Source organism: Hibiscus syriacus, unplaced genomic scaffold (genome assembly GCF_006381635.1).
Source record: "Hibiscus syriacus cultivar Baekdansim isolate YM2019G1 unplaced genomic scaffold, ASM638163v2 tig00000778_pilon, whole genome shotgun sequence".
Lineage (NCBI taxonomy): Eukaryota > Viridiplantae > Streptophyta > Magnoliopsida > Malvales > Malvaceae > Hibiscus > Hibiscus syriacus.
The window spans coordinates 1,804,534-1,830,270 of record NW_024061825.1 but is presented as its reverse complement, the minus strand read 5'-3'; the positions used below and the strand labels follow the sequence as shown (position 1 = coordinate 1,830,270).

The following is a 25,737-nucleotide window of genomic DNA, read 5'->3' as shown; positions in this document are numbered from 1 at the left end:
CACATGATTCACATTCCTTGCTTGTGCTAGTATCCATAATTCATTTGGGAATATCATTCCATAAAGAGTCCAACTCTTCCCTTTTTTCCACCTTAGAGTTGCGTAATTCCTTTTCCACAATTTAGTCCTTATTTTTCCATCAAGTCATTTTTTAATATTAAAATCATTTAACCAAGACCCATATTTAATCCTACCTTTCACGGAAGTCACTACATTAGTCTTCAATAATAACAAAATTATCAGTTTAGTCCTTAAAGAAAATTTTAGGGCGTTATAGGATTGATCCTTTGGTGAAAGAGATCGATCATTTTTTAAATAATTCGACCGTTGCAAGAAAGGAATCAATCCTTTAAGGGAAGGGATCGATCCTTTTTCAACGAGGGACCTATCCTTTTGGTGAAGGGTTTGATCATTTTCCTTGAGGGATTAGTCATTTTGTGAAGGGATCCTTTCAGCAAAAAATGCTTGGAAAATTGACTTTAAAGCTTGAAAATGTTCGAATATGTTTTTGAAAAGGTTCTACTAAATTGAAAAACATTTGAAAACTATTTTCAAGTTTATTTGGACTTAAATTATTTTTGATAATTTTTAAAAAAATTCAGTTAAGTCCCAAATCAAATTTACAAATTATTGTTATATCAAAATCTCAGTTCAATAGATATTTAAAGTATACAATTTTTTCACCTAGTTACCTAAAGTTGACATGTGGAATTGAAAAAAAAATTAGATACCTAGATGAAAAAGTGGTATACTTTAGATATCTACTTTAACCATAAAAATATTTCAGATGTATAGATGAAAAATGTGAATACTTTAGGTGATTAGGTATTTAGACAAAAAAGATAGTCTATTTTAAGTATCTATTTTTTTAATTAAGTATTAAGCAAAATCTGTCTCATTATATGAAAAAATAGTGTAATTCAATAAATTACAATCAAGTCACTCAATAAATTGTTTACAACAACTAGATTATTGTGTCGTTAAATCTTAAACTGACATTAAAAGACTTAGAAAATATGTTTTTAGAAAAGACTTTTAATTGATTTTTTGTTACATGTGATAGTAGTCAAAGTCATTTGCGCTTCTCGAAGATTATGAGCTTCATTCAATGATCTAAATTAGTTAAATTGAACAAAGGGATTAAAGTGAATCTTATAATAAAATTTGAGATTTATCAACCACCACAGACAACGGCTAGACATAACAACTAAATTGCAACTTTTTGAAATGTTATGACCCAAACATAATTTACTAATAATACAATGACATGTGATGTAATTCATCCATAAAAATTAAGCACATGTTTGATTTTGCATGAATAAAATATTACACGTCAAATTGTTTATTGATATTTAATGGTACCGTGACTTGGTTGTTGCAATTTATTAATTCAATGATTCAGTTATATTTTTTTAAAATATGATGACTCAATTACAAACTTACTAATAATAGAGTGGTCTATGATATAATTTATCACTAAATTAATAAATTAAGAAGAAATAATCATAAAATATTTTCATTCCACAAACAAAATTAAATTTTATCACTAAATACCATGCTCATTAGTGAAAATAAAAAAAATAAAAGACTAAAATAAAAAAAAATTGTAAAATGAGGAGTATATGACATAAACAAAACATGAAAAATATAATTAACAATAAATAATGATTACAATGAGTATCGGGCACGATCTTCCAAAAAAGCTAAAAACCAGTAGACCAATGATAACTAGACACGTGGGTTAAACCCATCCAATCAAAATTTTCAACTTCGTACTCGGACTGAATCAGTGTATCAGACGATCACGTGACAAACCTGACTCAAACCCGTTTGTATGATATCAGTGGTGCTCGACGCTTTCGTACAGTTCAGCCTGAAAGAAAATTTTGATATATTTTTCTTCCTAATCATTGCTCTCTCTTTCTTTTTTTTTGCGTAATTATAAAATTAGTGTTTAAACTATATTTTTTTTCAATAGGTACAATTTTTTTTTAAATCATCAAGTGTCTAACGTTACAAACGTTATCACTTTAGGTGTCTGGGATGTAACTGCTGTTAAATTCCACCATTAAGTAATACATGTTATGTTTGGTAATTTTGAAAATTTTATTTTAAAAAACTTTAAAATATGTTTATATTTGTTTTAAAAACCCCAATTTATTTAAAATTAAAAAAAACTCAAATCTCTAAAAATCTCAAATCTCCAACCTTAACCCTAACCTTACATCCCTTGTTGGTCATGACCACCGTTGCCAACGCCGTCCTTACCATCTCCCTAGTCAAACAACGTCGTTCTTGCTGTCGAGATGGTCGTCAAGGCACAATGGAGTCGCGATTTAAGGTGATGGTCATTCTTGCTATCGGATAATTGGTTGTTAGTGGAGGCGTGACTGGGTAGAGGTTCGATCGACGACAGTGGTGGCGGCCAGAGTGGGTATAGGGATTAGATTTAGGTTTTTTAAAGTTTGGGGAGGTTTTTTAAATTTTTAAAAAATGGGCTTTTCTTGAAAAATAGTATAATTTTAAGTTTTTTTATTCTAAATAAAATTTTCAAAATTACTAGAACGTGAGTGTCACTTAACGAAATTTTATTTTAACGGTCGTTATGGTTTGGGCACCAAAAGTGATAACGTTTTGTAATGTTAGGTACCTAAATAATTCAAAAAAAGTTTGGGCACCTATTCAGGAAAGAGAGTATAGTTTGAATACTTATTTTATAATTAAGCCTTTTCCTTTTCTTTAGACAGAATCTGTTTACTTGTTTTCACCTTCTGGTTTGTTATGGAACTGTATGGGAAATGAAAGGAAAAGAATAATTAGGGATTTCTTGTCAGTCTTGTGATTTTCTTTCCAATGATCCAAACAGATGTGAGAGGGAAAATTGAAAGGAAAAGAGAGTATAAACAAGATAATCAATGCTCACTTGTTTCTCGGATGTAAATTATTACTTGTTTCTAGGATGTAAATTATACAAATTGGTTCGATTTAAGTTTTTTAATTTTCAGTTCAATTTTGATTCGGTTTAAAAAATAATTATACAATTCAGTTCGATTTCAATTTTTCATATAGAAACCGTGTGAACTAAATCAAACCGAATGAAAAAAAAAATAAAAGAAAATAAGTGTTCAAAACAAATTCATTTTAAATTTATTATAAGAAAATTTTAAATAAATAAAATCTTAAAACCAATATTTTTTATGAATTTAAATTTATATACATGCACTCGATTTAAGCTTAAAATTTGCTTTTTTAGGTTGAGTTTGAAAAACAATGAACTGTCAAAAATCACAAAACAGAACCGAACTAAACCAAATCGAAATGAAAATTGTGGTTTTTGTGTTATTCGGTTTCGATTTCAGTATCAAAATTTTAAAACCCACAAAGTGCGATTATGTTCATATTTTTTAAGAAACTAAATCGAATTGAACCCCAAATACACCCCTAGCGTAAATGAGTGTTGACAAATTGGTTGTAAATCATTTGTTTATGTTCGTTTATTATGTTAAATAAACAAATATTAACAAAATTTTTACGTTCATTTAATAAACAAACAACAATAATATATGTGTGTTTTGTTTATTTATGTTCACGAACAAGCTCCTTTGTTAGCTCGTTTATTGACTCATTTATAAGCTCATTTATTGACTCATTTATAAATTATTTACTTGGTTCTGAGTTCTATTTTATTTTTATATTTTAAATATTGATGAAGATATGTACTAAATTGAATATAAGATAAACTTTTGAATTCAAACTATAAAGCTTAAGGAACTTAAGAACTATTAGCAAATAAAAGAGTAAAAGGAGAGTATTGCCCAACACTAAATGAATATATTAACAAACTTTAAGTGAATATGTTCTCAAACACTCAACGAATAAAGATGAACACATTAAAAAATAAAATAAACGAATATGAATACAATACTAAAAATTTAAACGAACATAAATCGAACATGAACACATTAAAAATTAAATAAATGAACAAGCACATAATTTTATTCGTTCAAATAGGGATGAACACATGATTTTATGCTAGGGGCAAACCTCTAAAAATTTAAAAGGGACGGATTTATCAATTTCGGCAGGCGAAAATAGATTTTCAATAGAAAATACATAAAATTTTAAAATATATACGATAATTTTAAATTGCAAGGGGCGAATACCCCCACTACCTCAATCCATCCTTGCATTCAAACTCGATTCATTTAAACTATACTTTATTGTGAACCAGTTAGAAGAAGTGAAGTAATGTGAATGAAATGTATTGATCTTTAATAACACAATTACATATTGTTTATATACAACTGAGAATAATAGACTAACCGATCTAACTAACTAACTGACTTATTAGTCAACATTATTAAGCTACTGCTATACACCATTCAAGTTGGAGCTACGTGGATGTCAATAAGACCCATCTTGGTAATAAACGATTTATAAGCTGGAGATCGTAAAGTCTGGGTGAAGATGTCGGCTAGCTGATGAGAGGAACGGACATGAAGAAGCTTCAAAAAATCGGAGGTAACCTTCTGTCGAACAAAATGACAGTCTACTTCAATGTGCTTGGTACGCTCAAGAAAGAGCTGGTTGGTAGCCAAGTGCATGGCAGCCTGATTATCACAATACAATGATGCAGTCTGGACCGGAATGTTGAATGATGAAAGCAAAGGAGCCAGCCAAATTAACTCACATGTCGAATATACCATAGCACGATACTCGGCCTCACAAGATGACCTGCTGACAGTAACTTGTTTTCTTTGCTTTTCATGAAATAAGGCTGTCACCAAAGAATGTGCAACAACCAGAAGTGGACCTTCTAGTGTCTGGACAAGAACCATAGTCGGAATCCATAAAACCACGTAGCTGCATGTTAGATTTTTATGAAAAGAAAAGACCAAGACCAAGGACTGCTTAATGTAAGCCAACAGATGTTGCAATGCCTGCATATGAGGAACACGAGGGGAAGAAACAAACTGACTTATCACATGAACCATATGAGCAATATCTGGTCTAATATGCGTAAGATACAACAAAAGGCCCACCAATCTTCTATAGAGCTGAGGATTAAGCACAAGTTGCCCATCAGTGGCATTTAACTTCACAATAGACACCATAGGACATTCCACAGGTTTCTTTCCAAGACAACCTGTATCTGTTAATAACTCTAAAGCATACTTTCGTTGAGATAATGAAGTACCAGAATTACCACGAGCAATTTCAAAACCAAGGAAGTAACGTAGATGACCCAAAACCTTTAGTTTGAAATGCCGCTGAAGATGACATCAAACCTCATCCAAAAGAATCATATTCTTTCCAGCTAACACGATGTCATCCACATAGACCAAACGAGACATAAAACGATCACTTGACCCTTTTATAAATAGAGAATGCTCAACAGGAGACTGAGTGAAACCAAGCTGAAGGTCAACCTTGGAAAAAGTAGTGAACCATTTTCTGGATGCCTGTTTGAGTCCGTAAATTGATTTGTTAAGTTTACAAACCAAATTCGATCCAGAAGAGGATTTGTAATCAAAAGGTAACTTCATATAGATTTCTTCTTGAAGAACGCCATTCAAAAAATGTTGTTTATATCAAGCTGCAGGAGAGGCCATTGATGTGTAGCAGCAAGAGCAAGCAAAAGCTTGAAGGAAATCATTTTAGTCACCGGAGAGAAAGTATCAATGAAGGCAATTCCTTTGACCTGAGTGAAGCCTTTAGCCACCAATCTTGCTTTGTAACATTAATCGTACCATCAGATTTATACTTTATACGACAAACCCATTTGCAATCAATAGCCTTTTTCCCTTCAAGTAAAGTCACCACCGTCCATGTCTTCAAATCTTCCATGGCTTGAAGTTCCTCTTCCATAGCAGCATGCCAAACAGGTGAACGAACAACTTGATGATAACATAAAGGCTCAGAATGGCAAGAAATGTTTGCCACGAATGTGCCATTTTCAGGTGACAATTTTGAAAATGAAAGATGTTGCTGAATCGAATATTTGTAGATATGAAGGTTTGTGAACAACACGAGATGACCACCGAACTACCGGCACTTCAGGAATGACTTCATCAATTTCCCCAGGAACATGTTCAACATTAACACCCTCGGTTTGTTCATGGGAAGAATTTTGAGATGCACATATCAAATCAGCATGAGCCTATGATGAAGCATCATCTCCTGCAGAATCTTGTGGGACTGTATAAAGGGAACATAAGATTCATAAGCCTCATTTGTGGAATCATCTGAAACATTAGACAAAACAATGTCAAAAGGATCAATGACAACATCATTGATAGTGTAGAAAGGAAACACATTCTCATGAAAAACCACATTGTGAGAAATGACAATCTTCATTGACCGTACAATAAGAACTTTATACCCCTTTACTCCAGGCGAGTAACCAAGAAAGACAACTGGTAAAGCTCGCTCAGAAAATTTATCTCGATGAACCTTCAAAGTGGATACAAAACAAAGGCACCCAAAAACCTTCAAAAAAATCATAGTTGGGCAGGTGACCATATAACACTTCATAGGGAGACTTGTTACCCAGAATAGGTGAATGAAGCATGTTGATCAGATATGTAGCAGTAAGTAAACATTCTCCCTAAAAACGAATAGGTACTTTAGACTGAAAAAACAATGTCTTAGCAACAGTCAACAAATGTTGGTGCTTTCTCTTCACAACTGAGTTCTGCTGAGGAGTTTCAACGCAGGAAAACTGATGAACAATACCCAGCTTAGAGAACAATTTAGTAAACTTCAATTCGGGAGTATAATCAGACCTGAATCCTTTTATATCATAACCAATCAATTGTTTTATCATGGTGATCAATGGTGCTCACATCGGATTTATGTTGCAACAAAAAATCCAAATAACCCTAGTAAAATCATCAACCAATGTCAAAAAAGAAGTTTGATTCATATGAGTAACATGCTTATATGACCCCAAAATGTCACAATGAATTAATTCAAAGGCTTGATTCGTTTTAGTGGTGGAAACTTGAAATGGAAATCGTCTTTGCTTAGCCAAAGGGCAAACTGAGTAAGGAATCTTATTATTTTGAAAGTTGAAAGGTAGAACATCCTTTAACAAATGTAAAACACTACTACTAGGATGACCAAGGATTTCATGCCAAGAAACCAAACTAGTGTTACTAAAATCTTTATAAGAAACATAATTGTTGTCAACTAAATTTTCAACAAATGGTATCTGCAGTAGATATAGGCCTTGAAGCAGCTCAACCTTCCCAATCACTTGACATAAGTCCTGAATCAAACATTTTGATTTACAAAACAACACATTCAAATCAGCATTATTCATCAAACATCCAACTGACAACAGATTAAACCTGAACTCAGGAACATACATCAAATCTCGCAGAATAAATTTGGAAGATAACCAAATATTATCAGCAAAAGAAACTGAAACAACAGTTTTTTCTGGTAGAATGATGTTACTACCAGTAATAGAATGCAAAGAATCAAATCTACCTTTTAAGAAACAAGTGTCTGATAGGGGTGAGCATTCGATCGAGTCGAGTCGAGTCTAGTCAAAAGTTTTTGAGTTATTCGAGTCGATGAGTCGTATTTTACAACTTGAACTTAACTTGAAATATTTTTCAAGTCGAGTCGAGTTTAAAAAATTCAAGTCGAGTTATTTGAGTTTCTATACTAATTTTATTATAATTATTTATAGTATTACCACAAGGGTTTGTTCCATTTTTTTTTACTTTCTATAACCATATAAGATTTAGATATTTTATATTCTTTTCACATTAAAATATTATTTAATATATCAAATACAATCTAAAATTGTGAAATATATTCATAATATTATATTTTAACGAAGTATTTTAAGGGTAAAATATTTATGAGAGTATAAAGGAGTCAAGGAATTGATGGGAATAAAGAATTTACAAACAATTATAGTCAAAAGACAAAATTGAGTAAAATGCAAAGTTAAAGGACTAAATAAAAAGAGAGAGATTACATTTTTAGTAAAAAAAATAAGAATTGAAGTTACATAGGTATTCTATTGTGATATTATGAGCATATGGTTCAAATTTGGTAAAAACATACTTCAAATAAATGATGAATCGAAGAAATAAGGAAATTATAAAAAAAATGAGGGACTAAATTGAAAAATAAAAAATTGTTATCAAAAAGAGGAATTGAAAGTACATATTTATTATACGATGATTTAGGAGCATGTGATCCAAATTTGGTAAAAACGAACTTAAAATAAAAGATGAATCGAAGAAATATAAAAATTATAAAAAATGAGGAACTAAATTGAAAATTAGAAAATTTGTCATCAAAAAGAGGAATTGAAAGTACATGTATATTTTACGATGGTTTAAGAGCACGTGGTTTAAATTTAGTAAAAAACATACTTAAAATAAAGGATGAATTAAAGAAACAAGGAAATTATAAAAAAATTAATGGACTAAATTGAAAAATAGAAATTTTTTATTAAAAATAGGAATTGAAAGCACATATGTATTCTATAATGGTTTAGGAGTATGTGGTTCAAATTTGGTAAAAACGAACTTAAAATAAAGGTTGAATTGAAGGAATAAGAAAATTATAAAAAATTGAGGACTAAATTGAAAAATAAAAAAATTTATTATCAAAAAGAGGAATTGAAAGTACATATATATTCTACGATGGTTTAGGAGCATATAGTTCAAATTTGATAAAAAAATAGACTTAAAATAAAGGATGAATTGAAGGAATAATGAAATCAGGACTAAATTGTAAAAATGTCAAAATACGTAGTCAAATTTTTAGTTTTCCGAGTAACACAAAATTTCAAAATTTCAACTTGAGCCGAACTCGAAAACCGAATTGATAATTCAAGTTGACTTGAATAACTCGAATAACTCGGCAGAAAATTAAAAAAATCGATTTTTTCGAGTCAAATCGAGTTTTGCCCACCCCTAATGCCCGGAAGCACCCGAATCAAGAAACACTTTGATAACTCGAGGGAAAAGTTTTTGATGTGCGCTAAAATCTCACCTTGCATTGAGGCAATAACGAAGCTGACAAATTCTCTAGATGTTGCTTGCAGCTGAGAAGTAAGAATTGCGATCAGTTGATGACACTGCCGAGGAGTCGATGCTTCGTCAACAGACTGAGAAGGAGATCCCATACAGGAACATACCTACTTAGTGGAGAAGAGCTCATCGCAAAGAATATTGAGACGAGTATAATAGGTTCTTATGTTCATCTGACCTTACACCAAGTCGTTCAACTTTTTCTCTAACCGAAACACTCGAGGTCCATTTGATTGTTGAAAACGATCACCCAGATCTCGTCAAATATCAGCTGCAGTAGAATGATACAAGAGACTCACAGCTATATCCTTGGAGACATAATTCAAGATCCAATAACACATGATATTATTAGCTCTCGCCCAAGCATTAAACTGCTCTATCAAGGATGGATCAGGAGCGGGAATGAAACCATCAACAAAGCCGAGTTTATTTTTTTACAGACAACACAAGCATCATGGAGCGTTTCCTACTGTGACAATTATCCTTGGAAGGTGGTTGCGTGACAAGAATCGTGTCAGGGTTATCCGATTATTGCAACTAGTACGGATTACCCCTAGGGGGCGTTTGGTTGGCTTCATATTAAATTATCGGGAGAATAAAATGTCATTCATTCGTTTAGTTGACAAATATTTCCAACCCCGGTAATCCTTTATTCCTAATAGTGGTATTTTAGAGGTATATTACCGGTAATATGATTACCCCTTTCTTTAGGTAATATGATTACCCCCTTTCTTTAGGTATTGTTGGATTACCGACGTTTTGGACTAAAATGCCCTTAATTTTTTTTTCAAAAAATATCATTCTTCTGTCGTAGAATAAAAAAAATCTACAAATATTAAATTACAAATTTATCCTTAAACTATTTTATATTTACAAAAAAAATTCTATAATTAGAATTTTTTATAAAGTTCAGGGGTTAAAATAAAATTTTACTCTTTCATTAACCTATTTATATTTTCAATTTTGTAAAAAAAATTATATAAATTTTATGAATTTAAATTTTTTAAAGAAAATATATAAATTAATTATAGTAGAATTCAAGTTGTTAAAAAATAAATATATAATAAGGACAATTTGATAAAATATATATTCCAATAATCTTTTATTCCTTTAACCAAACACTATAATCTTACATTCCTGCTAAACGAACCAAACACAAAATACAACATTTCCAGTAATCTTATTTCCACCGGTAATTTCATTCCCACTGGTAATCTTACATTCCGTGAACCAAACACACCCCCATTGTTGAAGCGATCATTCAAAGAATCAGGCATGGCAAAGCTGGAAGGTGAACAAAAAATATTCTGATACCATATAAGAAGAAGAAAACTCTTTCGTGGAGCTTGAACCAGGAAGAAGAAGTGAAGTAATGTGAATGAACTGTATTGATCTTGAATAACACAATTACATATAGTTTATATGCAGCTGAGAATAACAAACTAACCGGTCTAACTAACTAACTGATTTATTAATTAACATTATTAAGCTACTGCTACACAAACCAAATATAACAATTAAAAATCTGTCTAAATTGGATTATCATTTGAGGTATATATTCTATAAATCATACTTAATTTGTCTATTTTAATATTAAAATATTAAATTTAAGACCTTAAATCATATATTTAAAATTTTAAATCTCAAATTTTAAACGTTAGTCTTTAAATAAGATAGGAAATATTAGAAAATATATAATTATATAAACTAAATTTTACCCAATTCATCAATCATGTTTTTTTTATTAATATGTGGTAAATAAAAAGTAATATATGTTCAAAGAAAACTCTCAACCTTTCAATATTGAACGCTCACACTCCTGGTATCTATGACGCTTGAACCTGGATTCTCGAGAATAATAATAATTCCTTTACCACGAGGTCACTTGATTAGCCAATTATTTCCTTCTCCTTGGAAAAAAGCATTAAAGTATCTAAATTGATGCTCATTAAAATTTGGAATCACTTTTGTTTTCTTATTTTTATTTTAATCAATTAACTTTGAAAATTCATAATTTTGATCATTCAAACATTCATTACATTGACAAAAGAGTTGATTTCTAATTTTATTTTTGAACTTTAATCAAAATATGAATTTAATTTGTTTACAATTGTTAGCTATAATTTAATGTTAGATTGACAACTAGGTTGATATAACGTCTTGATTGATCCTTTGTGGTCTTTCTTTTTTTGAAGTTTAAGGATCAATTTAGAATTTGAGGAACAATTTGAAATGTTTTGTGTAATAAACAAATTGGTAAAAGATTTCCAATAAATTTCAAATTCACACATCTTTTTGGATTCAATTAAAAAGGTTTAAAAGTTTAGTGATCAACTTAAAATTTGGGTGATAGTTTAAAGTTGTTTGTTGAAATTAACCCATCTAATTTAAATAGTTCAAATAAATTTGAAAAGAGAAGAAAAATCTAACGCGTTAGGAGAGGAAAAGTAAGGCCAGTGGGGTCCTATGGCACCAACATCAAACTCCTGATACAATCACAACCGTTGACTTTAGACAGACAAGTTCGCGTTCCAGCGAGAATTGCTCGACTCGTTCATGGCGACTCGCTAAATGAACCAAATCCTTCACCTAAATCTCTTATTAAGAAACGATTGAAAGCAAACCTCTGAATCAAGTCTTCCAAATTAGTCCTTCGAACAAGTAAAGCTCAAACTCCGCCAATTTCAAAGGTAACTTTTCAAGTAAAGTTGTTTGTTGTCAGTTCGAATTTTCCTGGTGATGCGATTGTGATGGATCTGCCCCGATGCGATTATATTACGAATCTGTTTCTGTTTGGATAAATATTTGAAGATTTTCAAATTCATAGGGATTTGTTTGTCCACAGTTGAAGATAAGCTTTCATGGCAAGAATAAAACCTCAGGCTTTGTTAATTCAAAGCAAAATGCAGAAAAGGTCAACTCGGATCGGTTTTGTTACGATTCTCTTTAGCAGCTTGCTCGTTCTATTGATGTTATCGTCTTTGATTGCTACTTCCAGGCATTGGTCTCAAAGGTTTGCTTGTTCTCTGTTTTTTTTTTTCATTTTTTTATTTCATCTGAAAGTTCATTTATGCGATAAACGGTTTTCGGTATTGATTGATGCAGGTCGAGGGATCAAATAGGAACTGGATTGTCAAATTTTGAGGTAAATTTGTTTTCCATCCAAACTTAAACCCAGCTTAATCAAACAAATCGTTGATATTCATGTTTGTTAGTTTATTTTCTAATCTTTTCAAATTTGTTCAAATAAATTAATTTGTAAACACTAAATATGTTTATAAATGTATAATCAATCATGTCAACATTAAAAAATCGAACAATAAACAATTAAAACAGGCTTTAAATGACATCTTAAAAGCGCTTTCTATTCTATTCGTAAACAAGTTTGTATTTGAATATAAATAGAACCTGAACTATTTACGGATTTGTCATCGAATTCTCTGTTGACTTACGTGGTTAGTATCTCGTTGAAATGGTAAATAATTTATCTTTTGATTCAGCACGTTGATGAGATTGCAGATTCAAAGAAGTATGATCTGCCTGGTTATGCTGTAAGTTTCTCCAATGGAATAACTGCATACATCATGTTTAGTTGTTTCCCTATACCATTTTACCATGTTGAACCATTTTCCTTTTACAGGTTCTAAACACATCAAAAGGCTATATAACTATAGAACTCTTCAAAGATGGCTCTCCTGAGACTGTCGACAAATTTCTTGACTTGTGGTAAGTTTATCGAGTATTCATGTTAGTCAGATTCGTGTGAAAGATAGGTATGAACACAAAAGTTTATGTTGGGGAGAGCGAACTTATAAAATTTTAGAGTGCAAATTTATAAAATTTTAGTAGACGAAAACATATTATCAATAAAAAATATAAAAAAATACTTGAATTATATGAGATTTTAAAATTTTCAGGAAAGATGACCGTCCCGCCAACCCCTTGATCCATCAATGATTAGAGTAATGTAATCGAGGGTACTTAGACCTTTTCTTGTTTGCTTTAGATTAGTATGAACTTGATACATAAGGTTTATAGAGGAAGAAAAGGCTGTAGGTTCTTTTTAAGTAGCTGTGTTTGATATTCATGTTCAGCATATTTCGGAATATGAAGGTTTTACATATGACTCTTTAAAGATTCTTAAATATAATATATATATGGGTTAGGATCCACTTACACAATGTAAAACTCTTTAGTTTTATACATCTTTAGGACCGTTGGATGAGTGAGAATAGATAGATGTTATTGATACTAGTAAATATCTTCACATTTCCTACTTTTAATCTCAATCATTTGTTTAATAACATAGATTTGAGGTTTAGGATTTAGGGCCTATGCATAGATTTTCAGGTTTAAGATTTGGGACCGAGGTAAAAGAGATATTATTTTACTATGAGTTAAAAGATATTTATGGGTTATAAATTTTAATTAAATCTAAAATGTAAATCTAATAGCTATAAATTGATGTAAAACTTATTAGTTTTACATAGTGTAAGCGGATCCTACATAGTTGCATCCATTTAATACATGAGTTGTCTTTTTATTTTGTCAGCCAGAGAGTTTTACACACAAGTTTCAGCTTTATTTTGGCAGATATTTATTTTGAAATATTTGTGTCTGATATCAGTGTTCAATATATATTCGAGTATATATATTTTGATAGGAGTCTTGAAAGATGTTTAATTTTCACAATTGTGAGTAATAAGTCAATGTTTGCCATTCATCTTTATCAAAGATCCTAAACCGAATGGATTTTGCAGTCAAAAGGGGCATTTCAAGGGCATGCCTTTCCACCACGTGATTAAAAACTATGTGATTCTAGGAGGACATTCACAAGATCTTGGAGGCATTGAAGATTGGACATCAAAAAGAAAGCTTCACAGGCGCCTCCCCATAAGGTAGTCTTTAATGTGCTTTTTCTTGGCATTACATGCATGTGTACGTCTATATGTGTTTGTCTTTGCCCTTGATGTGTATGTGTGTTTTTTAATACTCACAATCTTTGCTCGTGATACAGTCCAAAACATGAAGCTTTTATGGTTGGAACCACAAAGATTAAAGATGGCAAAACATTTCAGCTTTTTATCACAACTACACCAATAGCGGATTTAAACGAGAAACTAACTGTGTTCGGACGAGTCTGTGATGATCTAGGTATATTAGAGAAGAAATAGCGAAGAAGAAAGGGATTTCAGAAGAGAAATTGAGAGAGATTACAGAAAACGTTCATGCATTTCTTTCATAAAATCCTTCCCTTCCTCAATACAGCATATTTTATTTAGTTACAGGGCTAATTCAGTCTTTTGAAAGGTTGCCAGCTGGCTGTCCTTATAACAGATTATAACAATATTAGATTCTCTTCTTTGCAGGCTATGAACCGTGGGCTAAACCTTCTCCATTTGGGTTGACTGGGCTGTTGATCCTTTTCTGGCCTGCTCCCCCATTGCTTGAACTGGTCACGTGCGGCTTCACTTCATCAGGTAACATCCGTGGCCCTTCAATTGCCATAATCCCTAATTCCCCAATCTCATTTTCCTCTCGCCTTTCAATCCCTAATTCCCCTTTTTCATTTCTCCTTCGCATCTCACTCCTTACTTCACCGTTTTCCTCTTCGTTTCCCTGTTCTTCTTGTCCAACTGTGACAATACCCGCCGCTGGAGAAGATCCTTGTCCCCAAGGATCAAAACTCGGAAATTGGCCTCGGAGCACAGAATAATCCTCCCATGTGTCGTTCGTAGCATCCAGGTTAGTCCAACGAACCAATAGTTGAGTTATCGGTTTGTTTTGTCTCTTAACTATTCGTCTGCCCAGAATCTGACTTGGTTCAATCTTGAACTGACCCACTTCGTCCATCACAGGAGGATCTGTTGAAGACGATACGGTTGCCCCAATATGTTTCTTCAATAAACTAACATGAAAAACCGGATGGAGACGGGAAGTCTCAGGTAAGTCCAGTTTATAAGCAACTTTTCCAATTCTTTCAGTAACCTTATAAGGGCCATAAAATCTTGCTGCTAATTTTAAATTTTTTCGCAGGGCAAGAGAGGTCTGTCTGTAGGGCTGTAATTTCAGGTAAACCAATTCACCAACCTGAAAATTTCTCTCTGATCGATGTTTATCTGCTTTTTGCTTCATTCGATTACTTGCTTGTTCTAACTGAGACTTGACTAATTGCCTGATCTCTTCTCTATTCTGCATTAACTCTGATATGCTTTGTACTGGACTGTCTGTATGCCATACCATAGTAGGTGGCTTGTAGCCATATAGGACTTCAAAAGGTGTTAACTTAAGGGCAGTATGGTAGGTAGTATTATACCACCATTCAGCATGAGGCAACCACTTTGCCCACTGTTTTGGTTGGAAAAAACAGAGACCCCTTAGATACTGTTCTAAGCACTGGTTTACTCTTTCTGACTGTCCATCAGTTTCAGGATGGTAGGCAGTGCTAAATAGAGCCTTCGTTCCTAACTGTTTCATTAGCTCTCTCCAAAAGAGGCTAGTGAAAGTCTTGTCCCTATCTGAAATGGCCATTTTAGGCTGACCATGCAACTTGTAAACACAATCTAGGTATAATTTGGCAACCTCTGCAGCAGTGTAAGGGTGTGCTAATGCCAGAAAGTGGCTATATTTAGTAAACTTGTCAACTATCACCAGAATACAATTCTTTCTTAAAGATGTAGGCAATCCCTCAATAAAGTCCATAGTAATAACTTCCCAAGCCTGTTGAGGAATAGGTAAAGGCTGTAATAACCCTGGTTTAGGCACATGTTCCACCTTAGTCTGTTGACAAACTGCACATGCTCTTACATAAGTAACAACCATAGCTTTCAATCTAGGCCAATAGAAGTAAGACCTGATCCTTTGATAGGTAGCCTGACTGCCAGAATGACCACCATAAGGAGAATCATGTAATGTCTGAAGTATCTGTAGTCTAAGAGATCCAGCTTCCCCAATATAAACTCTATCCTTAAATCTAAGGATACCTCCTGAAAATTTCCACTGCAGATCATCATTAGGAGTAACAGATAATACAGAAATCCATTGAGTAGCTATAGGATCATCCTTATAACTCCCTTCCACTTCATGAACCCAACCTGGAATAATTATTGTAGTGTTCATAGTAAAACAGTCACCCTGATCTTCCCACTGTCTGGATAAGGCATCCGCAACAACATTTGATTTACCTTTCCTGTATTGAATAGTGTAATCTAGCCCCAATAACTTGGTCAATCCCTTCTTTTGAATAGCAGTAGTCAGCTTCTGTTCTAATAGATATTTCAATGGCTCATGATCTGTTTTAATCACAAAGGATTTACTCTCTAAATAATGCCTCCACTTGGAAACTGCTAGAAGTATAGCCAGATACTCTCTTTCATAAATAGAGAGTGCTGCATGTCTAGGACTGAGAGCCTTACTTAAATAGGCAATAGGTCTGCCCTCTTGAGATAAAACTGCCCCAATACCACCCGAACTGGCATCTGTTTCCAAATAAAAACTCTTACCAAAATCTGGTAAGGCTAAAACAGGAGCAACACACATAGCCCTCTTTAATTCTTCAAAAGCAGTCAAAGCTGCATCAGACCACTGAAAATTGTCTTTCTTAAGCATCTGAGTCAAAGGTTTGCTAATTGACCCATAATCTTTAATAAATCTTCTGTAATAGCCTGTTAATCCCAAAAATCCACGCAGAGACTTTAATGACTTAGGTACTGGCCAATTCCTCATAGCTTCCACTTTGTTAGGATCAGTAGAAACTCCAACAGTTGAAATAATATGGCCCAAGTATTCAACCTGATTCTGTCCAAAGAAGCATTTGGACAGCTTGGCAAACAGCTGATTTTGATGCAGTACTTCGAAAACCAGTCGTAAATGATTAACATGATCATTCATAGAAGTACTATAGATTAAGATATCATCAAAAAATACCAAGACAAATTTTCTAAGAAATGAACTAAACAATTCATTCATCAAAGCTTGAAATGTAGCAGGGGCATTTGTAAGTCCAAAAGGCATCACCTTAAACTCATAATGTCCTTGATGAGTTCTGAATGTTGTCTTATATATGTCCTCAGACTTAATCCGTATTTGCCAATAACCAGATCTGAGATCAATCTTGGAAAAATAAACTGCTCCATGCAGTTCATCTAATAGGTCTTCAACCACAGGTATAGGAAATTTATCCTTTACAGTCATGCTATTTAATTTCCTGTAATCCACACAAAACCTCCAAGTACCATCCTTCTTTTTGATAAGAAGGCATGGAGAAGCAAATGGACTCCTACTAGGCTGAATAATAGAGGCTGAAAGCATACTAGAAATCTGTTTTTCCACCTCATCTTTCTGATTGTGTGGAAATCTATAAGGTCTCAAATTGATAGGAGTAGAGTCAGGCTTAAGTGGAATAGCATGGTCATGAGTCCTTGTAGGTGGTAACCCAGTAGGTTCTTCAAAAATAGACTGATATCTCTGTAAAAGAGGTTGAATAGCTGGTGGAACAGGTTTTGAATCTGTAGACATAGTCAACAAAACCACATGACCCAAAATAGGAGAATCTGATGCTGTCATTTTCAATAATGTAGCTCCAGAAATTTGCTGCAAAAAATTAGATGGTTGTTGTCCCTGTATAATAATATTCTCCCCTTGATGTTGAAAACTCAATGTCATTTGATTAAAGTCCATCAAAATAGGGCTAAATAATTTCATCCAATCCACTCCCAACACCATATCACTGCCACCTAACTTTAGGAGTCTGAAATCATGAACAAAAGATTGCCCTTGCATCTGCCACTCCACCTGATTACATCTTGCTGAACTATAAAGTTTCTGTCCATTGGCTACTGTGATTGCCAAAGGATATGGTGTAATTACATGTATACCAGCATCAGTCCACTGTGGAGTCAAAAAACTATGAGTACTTCCACTGTCAATTAAAATACTAATTGGTCTACCTTTAATGGCTCCTTGAATCCTTAATGTATTATGGCTAATACAACCAGTAATAGCATTCATCGAGATTTCTAGAGCCTCTTCTTCCTGCATCAATTGCTGATCTGATTCCATAATAACATTATCTGTAGGAACAGCAGACTCTTCCTCAATCATCAAATTTAAATTCCTTGACTTACATTGATGCCCTGGAAGAAACTTCTCCCCACACTTGAAGCAAAGATTGTTTTGTCTTCTATAATCCATAAGACTCTGTTTAGGATTAGAAACTGATGTGTTTTTGGTAATTGCTGGCAGAGAAACTGATTTAGAAGTAACAATGGGGTTTGGGTAGGGTGGGTTTTTAAAAGAAGGCCTCATTCTTCTATTTTCATAATCAACAGATAATTCATAAAGTTTGGCTTGTTTGTATGCTTCAGGCAAATTTTTAGGATCTAGAGCCTTCACCCTATGTTTAATATCCTCCCTTAGTCCACTGATAAACAATGACACAAAGAAATCCTCATGTAATGTAGGATTTTGTAATAACATATAAGGTTGTAGCTCTTCAAATTTTTCCTGATAAGCCTCAACAGTCCCTTTCTGAGTCAGCTTAGTAAATTCCTCTACAATATCAGAAAAAGTCTTGTCACTAAATCTATGACAAAGATCTGCTTCAAATTCATGCCATGTTACATGGTGTTTCTGCATAATATATCCATCAAACCAAACTTCTGCTTTTCCAGTCAAGTACATAGTGGCTACTTCTACTCTCTGCTCTGTAGGAACATTACATATAGAAAAATATTTGAGACATTTTTGAAGCCACCCTCTAGGATTGATTCCTTCAAAGAATGGTAAATCGATTTTAGGTCTATGCCACATCGACCCATAACTGCTAAAAGAACCCCCTGGTCCCCTGTTTTCAGCTTCCATTCCAATCATAATAGGTCTATTGTTACTATTTTCCCCCATTTGATTCTCAGGTCTACTACTGTTCTTAGGGTTGAAACAAGCATCAGGCTTATCTTTTAGTATACCCTGTTCATTGGTTTTATAAGTGAATCTGGATTTATCCTTCACTACAGTCACTAACACAGGATTTTTCTCCCCATCCTTAGAGTTATTAGGAGTGTTTACCTGATCACCTGCAGACTGTTCTTGTTCCCCATTTCTGCCCGTTAAAATTTTCAACAGCTCCTCCACATAACCTTGATTAGTGGACATTCTTGCCTCTAGTGCAGCAATCCTGTTTTCTTGAGTCTCCCACCATTTCGGTGGATTAGTCTCATCACGGCCTTGTTTCACCAAGGCTGTTAGCTCCTCCATCTGCTTTTGCAACCCAGATAAATCAGCTTCCATATTCTGATTTTTCTTTGTCATGCTCCTGATTACTTGCCAGAACCGAGGCTCTCGATACCAATTGTGATGATCTAGGTATATTAGAGAAGAAATAGCGAAGAAGAAAGGGATTTCAGAAGAGAAATTGAGAGAGATTACAGAAAACGTTCATGCATTTCTTTCATAAAATCCTTCCCTTCCTCAATACAGCATATTTTATTTAGTTACAGGGCTAATTCAGTCTTTTGAAAGGTTGCCAGCTGGCTGTCCTTATAACAGATTATAACAATATTAGATTCTCTTCTTTGCAGGCTATGAACCGTGGGCTAAACCTTCTCCATTTGGGTTGACTGGGCTGTTGATCCTTTTCTGGCCTGCTCCCCCATTGCTTGAACTGGTCACGTGCGGCTTCACTTCATCAGGTAACATCCGTGGCCCTTCAATTGCCATAATCCCTAATTCCCCAATCTCATTTTCCTCTCGCCTTTCAATCCCTAATTCCCCTTTTTCATTTCTCCTTCGCATCTCACTCCTTACTTCACCGTTTTCCTCTTCGTTTCCCTGTTCTTCTTGTCCAACTGTGACAGAGTCATCAAGGGAGAAGATGTGGTTCAGGTAAAGACTTGTTTTTTTCCTTGGTGAATCTGGTATTTTCCAATCGAGCAAATTCGAGCTTTACTCGATTCAAAATACCAAATCTAGCTCAAGCTCATTCGAGTTTGACTTGTAAGCTTGAGCTAGATTAGAAAATTACTTGAACTCATTCGATTAGTTTCATAAATGACTGGATTGTACGATTCGAGATAAATGCTCACACAAAACCTTTAATGTTGGAACTTGGCATTTAGGAAATTGAAGAGGTTGATACCGATAGACATTACAGGCCTACATCTCCTGAAGGAATTACCAATGTGACACTACAACAAGAAATTTGAGTGTTTTCTTTTAACTACTGTAAGGATTTGTTTATGTTCATTATTTTGTATATTCGTCTGAACATCAATGTGAAAATATATTTTCAGCATTTTCATGTTTAACAAATCTATATACATATTATTTTGAGCATATTCATTTTTAATAAATATTTAAGTGCATAATTATTTATATTTGTGTATTATTTGTTTAGTGACTTGATCTTTAATAAATCTTGCGTGAAACTATATTTTTAATGGCAAAAGAATAACTTTTGTCAGACTCGATTTATTATTTTCACATCAATTTAACTCTCAAGGTTGTTCAATTGCATCAATATTTAAAATATTTACTATTGTTTAAGGTTTTAAGTTAAGACTTATGGTTTAGAGGTTAAAGGTTATGGTTTAGGGTTTAGAATTTAGAGGTTTAAGTTAAGAATAAAATATAGAATGATGTAATTAAACACCTTTGAGGACGGAATTGATACAAAAATTCGATAAGGAAAAATATGATAAATTAGGTCTATTACAATGACAGGAATAACCATTAAACCTATTTAATTTTAAAAAAAGTTATGATAAAATAATTACTTCAAATTAAAAATACTTGATTATATCAAGTGTTTTGTCGATTCTAAAAATCATAGGAAATTAATTTTAAATTATTTAAAATAATTATAAAAACTATAATATTTAAAAAAAATCTAAAACAATCTTTAAAAATTAATTAAAAAATCAAAACAATCTGAAAATAATAAAATAATATAAAAAATGTTCAAAATTATTTTTAGTAAGTTATACCATCTAATACATTGACTGATTAATCCAAATTAGATATCTTAAAAGTCTATTATAGGAACAACCATTTAGGATATAAACCCTAAACATTGTTTAGGGGATCTAACATCTCTTCCAATTAGAAAGCTCTAAGAAGATTACAAAAAAAAGTTAGTTTAGTATTATGTGACGCTAAATCCCGAAAATAACGCTCAAGGTTTGAATCTTGACATTTTAAAAAGTGAAACAAATTTATTAGTTGATCAATAGAGCATATATCGATAATTATTAAAAAAATTATAATATTTTAAAAATGATAGAAACCCAACCTCCTACAATATTTTAATTCTAAATTCAAAATTGGGAATTGTTAAGAATAAAGAAAATTTGATGCAAGGAAATAGAGTAAAATCTGAGCAATGAGTTTGGGGAAAGTAACTTAGACCAATTCTAGCGCATCGCTCGAGTAGCTGCAATCTACACTTTAGAGATGAATTTCAATTCCAGCCCATTGTCACTTTAATGCTAGACTGTGACGACCTACAGTTGCACACTATAACTGGCGTTGCACTGTAGCTGCGCTACATATTATAATTTTTTTTGTTATTTTCTGATTTCTGATTTTTGTTATTTTTTTACTTTCTTTTGTTATTTTCTTTTTCTTTTCCTTTTCTTTGTTACATTATTTTCCTTACAGTAAATGTTTGTTGTGAACTTAAATATGCATGATTTTCCTTACAGTAAATGTTTGTTGTTGAATGCTCAAATATTGTGAACTATAGATATTGATATTATCCTTTCTTAGTAGGAAAGTATATCAGATGAAAAAAAAAGTGAAACATAGATGAAATCAAAGAGAAATTCAATCAGGCAGCTGTTCTTATGCCTATCCCCTTAAAAAAAGCGTGCCTAGGCACATTAAGCATGTGCCCGACCAAATGAGCCTGACCCAAAAAGGTTTGAGGCACTTTTATTGAAAATGCTAAGGCATAAGGTGAAGGCAGCACATGCCTTGACAACACTGGTTTAGACTTAACATTAATGTAACATTGTAGAGAACAAGCTATTACTGGCCCAAACAGGCACATTTTTCGCGGAGGAGGTGTTAGAAGGGACATCTTACAGCTGAAACGGACTTCACAATCTTAGTCACTTGATTGACAAATGAAGTATAAATATCCCTGTGAACATAAAACCTCTCAGCTCCAGCACAGTTCTGTCCACTTGATTGAAGAGCGGCTCTAACAGCAACTTGCGCAACCTACATCATGGGAAACGGTCATTCTCAACAGCATTGATCACTGCGATTTCAGCTCTCGATCAAAATATAGATATGTTCAACCGTATTAGTTGTCAAAACAGGTGGAAAGGGTTCCTACATGTGGAATATCTACGTCTTCACACACGATAGAAGCATCTTTCCCACCGAGCTCAAGTGTAACTGATACAAGGGTCTCAGCGGCCTTTGTCATTATCTGCAATAAAAGCAAACATGTTAATCCATTTGCACTTAAAACAATAAAAGAAGTCCCATCAAGATAAAACTAAATTAATAACGAATTCCCTCAGCAACAAGATTTCTAGCTGTGAAAACTAACATATGAACGGAGGAAAACCGAAAATGAGAAAGTAGTTTATTAGTATTAAAGAACATTAGTTCTCAAAATATGCTTGTAAAGTATCATAACATGCTCGAAGATCATGTAACCGATAATGATAAAATCCAAACTGAAAAATGGGAAGGTGAAATCACATTTGTAATTAGTATCGAGGAAATATATAGATTTAATACAGAAAAGCCAATTAGTGAGATCATACCATCTTCCCTACACCTGGTGACCCAAGAAATATGATTTTATCAACAGAAGATACAAGCGCTTCTCCTGTTTCAGCAAAGCTATGAAAGAGAAGTCAATTAGAATTAGATAAATAAAAACCAAGAGCATAGTATGTGCAGAATAATTGGGATAAATACATACCCTGTAATGACCTCAACCAGATTTTCGGGAGCTCCAACGGCAGCAAGAACCGCTTGGATTATCCGAAAGTAGAAACATCCAGAAAAGCTTGCATGCTCGGAAACCTACACTTACAATCACATAGTGATAAAGTGTAAAAAATGACTGTCAATTCCAGTGAGACAAGAGAGCAGTTCTGGAACTAATAAAGATAAAGGATAAAAGGAGACTAAAGCATTAAGATCCATCATTAAGTACCTTAATTACCACACCATTTCCTGAGAACACAGCTGCAAGCATTGGATTAAAAATATTATGAAAAGGGTAATTCCATGAAACAATAGCCCCAATTACCCCAAGTGGGTGAAATTCCACTTTGGATATCTTGTGAAGCATTGATCTTCCAGAAGATCTGCACAAGTTCAAATGAATACTGACATAGTAACACAGAGTTTAATGATAGCAAACACTGGTAACCGATTCCAAAATAATAGTAACCCACTTAAAAGCCAATTTTTATGAAGTATTCAAAATAATGCTGCTGTAGAATAAAAGCATCCATTTTCAATGATTATGCTTCAAAGCTTGCTGACAGAATCTTGATGGCACAACAAAGTAAACACATGCAACAAATAATTGCTTGATTTCCACACGCAAATAAAGGTCAGTGGAGTCTACAAATTCACTGGTAAAAAGTAAGATGCATGCAATTGTGGATAATCTCTTGTCTGGATACACTATACAGCCAAGAATATCTAGAAAGGAGAAATAAATTCAAAAGCAAGAATTACTGGTATTCAGGCTTGAGCCACTTTTCACCCTCTGAAAGAAGCCATGTTATCTTCTCACATGTAGTCATGATCTCTCCTAAAGAGGCATCGACCATTGTTTTCCCAGTATCACATGAGGAGACTCTTAAGTAAGACAATGCAACAATAGATCACATAAAAGCATTCAAGTAACACATTTAACTTTTCTGGCGTACAGAAAATAGAAAATACATAAAAGAAAATTGCAGAATATAAAGTTTTTAATGTGAGAAAAAGGGAAAATGAAACAAATTAAAAAAATATATGAGAAAATCACTCTCCATATAAATAACAGAATCCTTACTCGCATATCAGCTCTTGGTGTTCAATAATATATTTTAAAAGAATCCGCCTTGAAACTACTTTTTGCCCACAGTTTCTGTGCTTTCCGGGCTTGTTCCACACGCTCCTTGACCTAAGCATACCATAGAGACAGTTATTACAATAAGCAGTAGAAACATTATACATCCATTCACACAAACAAGAAAACACAGAAGTGGTCTGTGGTCTACATGTATGTACATGCACCCAACCAGAAGCTTCGGCAAAAAATAACAATGTGAACCATTTATTGTCTAGCAATGAACATATAAAATACTATTTCATTAGTAATTCTAGTAAATGTAATCCGGAACACCACTAACCTCGGCAGGTGTTAATGCTGGGAAATAGCCTAAGTATTTCATAGTAGCTGGCTCGTAGCATTGAACTTTTCTGTCTGATTGTTGTGTCCTTCCCCTCCGAGGTATCTGCAGAGCATTTCCACATGAGATTCATATAACCAAAAGCTACACTCTTTTGCTTATAACTCTTTTTTCTCCCAAGAGTAAAAGGCAATCAGTCAAAAGTACAATCAAACACAACGGTAGATTCATAAAGCTCAACTACAATTTATCATACACAGTTTATATTCTAATTTTACATGCAAAATTTACATTCAATTAATAAATCAATTTCAATTGGGTTTACCTCATGTCTTTAATTGAAATATATAAAGTATTTTTTTGTCAAAATAAGTACCTAAAATTTTCTTTTTGGTCAAAATAGGTACCTAAAGTATTATTTTTTTTATCTAAGTAGCTAAAGTATTCTTTAATTAATGTCACATGTCAACTTTTTTAGAACATAGATGAAAAATTTTGAATAGTTTAGGTACCTATTTTCACAAGAAATATTTTAGCTACCTATTTTGACTAAAAAATAACTTTAGGTACTTATTTTGACCAAAAAATACTTTAGATACTTAAATGAAAAAGTGGTTATGCTATAGGTACTTATATAAGCCAAAAAGAAACTGAAAATAAAAATGGAGCGGAAAAAATAAGAAGGAAATTCATAGTTGCAAACTTGCAGTATCCTTTACCAAAGCCATTTCTGGAAGAGCAAAAGCCTCTGGTCTTTTCAGTCCTTGTAATTGGATAAGTGTTTGCATTATTCTTTATTTTTTTTCTTCATTTTTGTTACTTTTTCTTACCCTTTGTTTGTTTAGTAGGAAAATCTTGTAGTGAGCTTTGATTTTCAAATGTGTAAACTGAAAATAAGTGTGAGCTTCTAAATTCTGCTGAAATTTCTACATTCTTTTTTCATTTATAGCAAATATGATTATTGAATTTCTTTTGTGGACTCCATTGCTTTTGTCTGAGCTTACATTTGTTATTTGGCGTTTAAAGAGTTGGATTCCGTGGCCATTAAGGAAAGCATTGGTGGGTCGGAGTTAGCCGTCGCCGGTTGTGTCGTTAAGAAGAAGAGGAGTGGCGTTTCACGCTGGTTGTTTAATGTCATCACCAACACCAACCATAAGTTGTAGTGGCAGTGGAGCAAAATTTTAGAATGGTTGTAATGATTAAGGACAAAATGCAAGTCAATTACTTGGCTGTCAATTACAAAGCTCCAGCCTCTGTTGCAGGCTGCATTGTAAGATCTCATTCTCATGTCCTATTCATTTGATCTGTTG

At 33.2% G+C, this 25,737-nt stretch overlaps 2 protein-coding genes and 1 pseudogene across 4 annotated transcripts; 1 reads left to right on the top strand and 2 right to left on the bottom strand.

Moving 5' to 3' along the window:
• Positions 1-4,382: 4,382 nt before the first annotated feature.
• On the bottom strand, positions 4,383-9,154 carry LOC120219110. Its single transcript, XM_039215963.1, has 8 exons — positions 9,022-9,154; positions 7,004-7,443; positions 6,626-6,721; positions 6,214-6,453; positions 6,050-6,160; positions 5,779-5,988; positions 5,289-5,462; positions 4,383-5,174 (listed from the first exon to the last, which is right to left on the bottom strand). The coding sequence occupies exons 1-8, from the start codon at positions 9,152-9,154 to the stop codon at positions 4,383-4,385; spliced, it is 2,196 nt and encodes a 731-aa protein (XP_039071894.1).
• Positions 9,155-11,569: 2,415 nt separating this feature from the next.
• LOC120114857 (peptidyl-prolyl cis-trans isomerase CYP21-4-like) lies at positions 11,570-20,319 on the top strand. 3 transcript variants are annotated; one of them, XM_039135654.1, is made up of 14 exons: positions 11,577-11,754; positions 11,801-12,072; positions 12,165-12,204; positions 12,560-12,610; positions 12,700-12,785; positions 13,820-13,957; positions 14,077-14,213; positions 14,429-14,539; positions 14,723-14,804; positions 14,918-15,004; positions 15,096-15,131; positions 19,637-19,747; positions 19,913-19,940; positions 20,174-20,314. In XM_039135654.1, exons 2-9 carry the CDS (start codon positions 11,921-11,923, stop codon positions 14,773-14,775), a joined length of 768 nt encoding a protein of 255 aa, XP_038991585.1. In that variant the 5' UTR covers positions 11,577-11,754; positions 11,801-11,920; the 3' UTR covers positions 14,776-14,804; positions 14,918-15,004; positions 15,096-15,131; positions 19,637-19,747; positions 19,913-19,940; positions 20,174-20,314. The 3 variants fall into 3 exon arrangements, with proteins under 3 accessions (XP_038991579.1, XP_038991585.1, XP_038991573.1); XM_039135648.1 differs by having other exon boundaries at positions 11,570-11,749; positions 11,905-12,072; positions 14,429-14,804; positions 20,174-20,319; XM_039135642.1 differs by lacking the exon at positions 11,577-11,754 and having other exon boundaries at positions 11,788-12,072; positions 14,429-14,804; positions 20,174-20,318.
• On the bottom strand, positions 19,638-25,215 carry LOC120219094 (annotated as a pseudogene).
• Between the last annotated feature and the right edge of the window lie 522 nt (positions 25,216-25,737).

Excerpts from the sequence above, each read along its gene's own strand:
- LOC120219110 (XM_039215963.1), bottom strand. The coding sequence starts at position 9,154 with ATGGGATCTCCTTCTCAGTCTGTTGACGAAGCATCGACTCCTCGGCAG. Across the intron at positions 7,444-9,021 it reads CGTTATTGCCTCAATGCAAG|AAAAAACTGTTGTTTCAGTT; the intron begins GTGAGATTTTAG and ends TCATTCTACCAG. Across the intron at positions 5,175-5,288 it reads ATATGATTCTTTTGGATGAG|TATGCTTTAGAGTTATTAAC; the intron begins GTTTGATGTCAT and ends TCTCAACGAAAG.
- LOC120114857 (XM_039135648.1), top strand. The coding sequence starts at position 11,921 with ATGGCAAGAATAAAACCTCAGGCTTTGTTAATTCAAAGCAAAATGCAG. Across the intron at positions 12,073-12,164 it reads TCCAGGCATTGGTCTCAAAG|GTCGAGGGATCAAATAGGAA; the intron begins GTTTGCTTGTTC and ends TGATTGATGCAG. Across the intron at positions 14,214-14,428 it reads ACGAGTCTGTGATGATCTAG|GCTATGAACCGTGGGCTAAA; the intron begins GTATATTAGAGA and ends TCTTCTTTGCAG.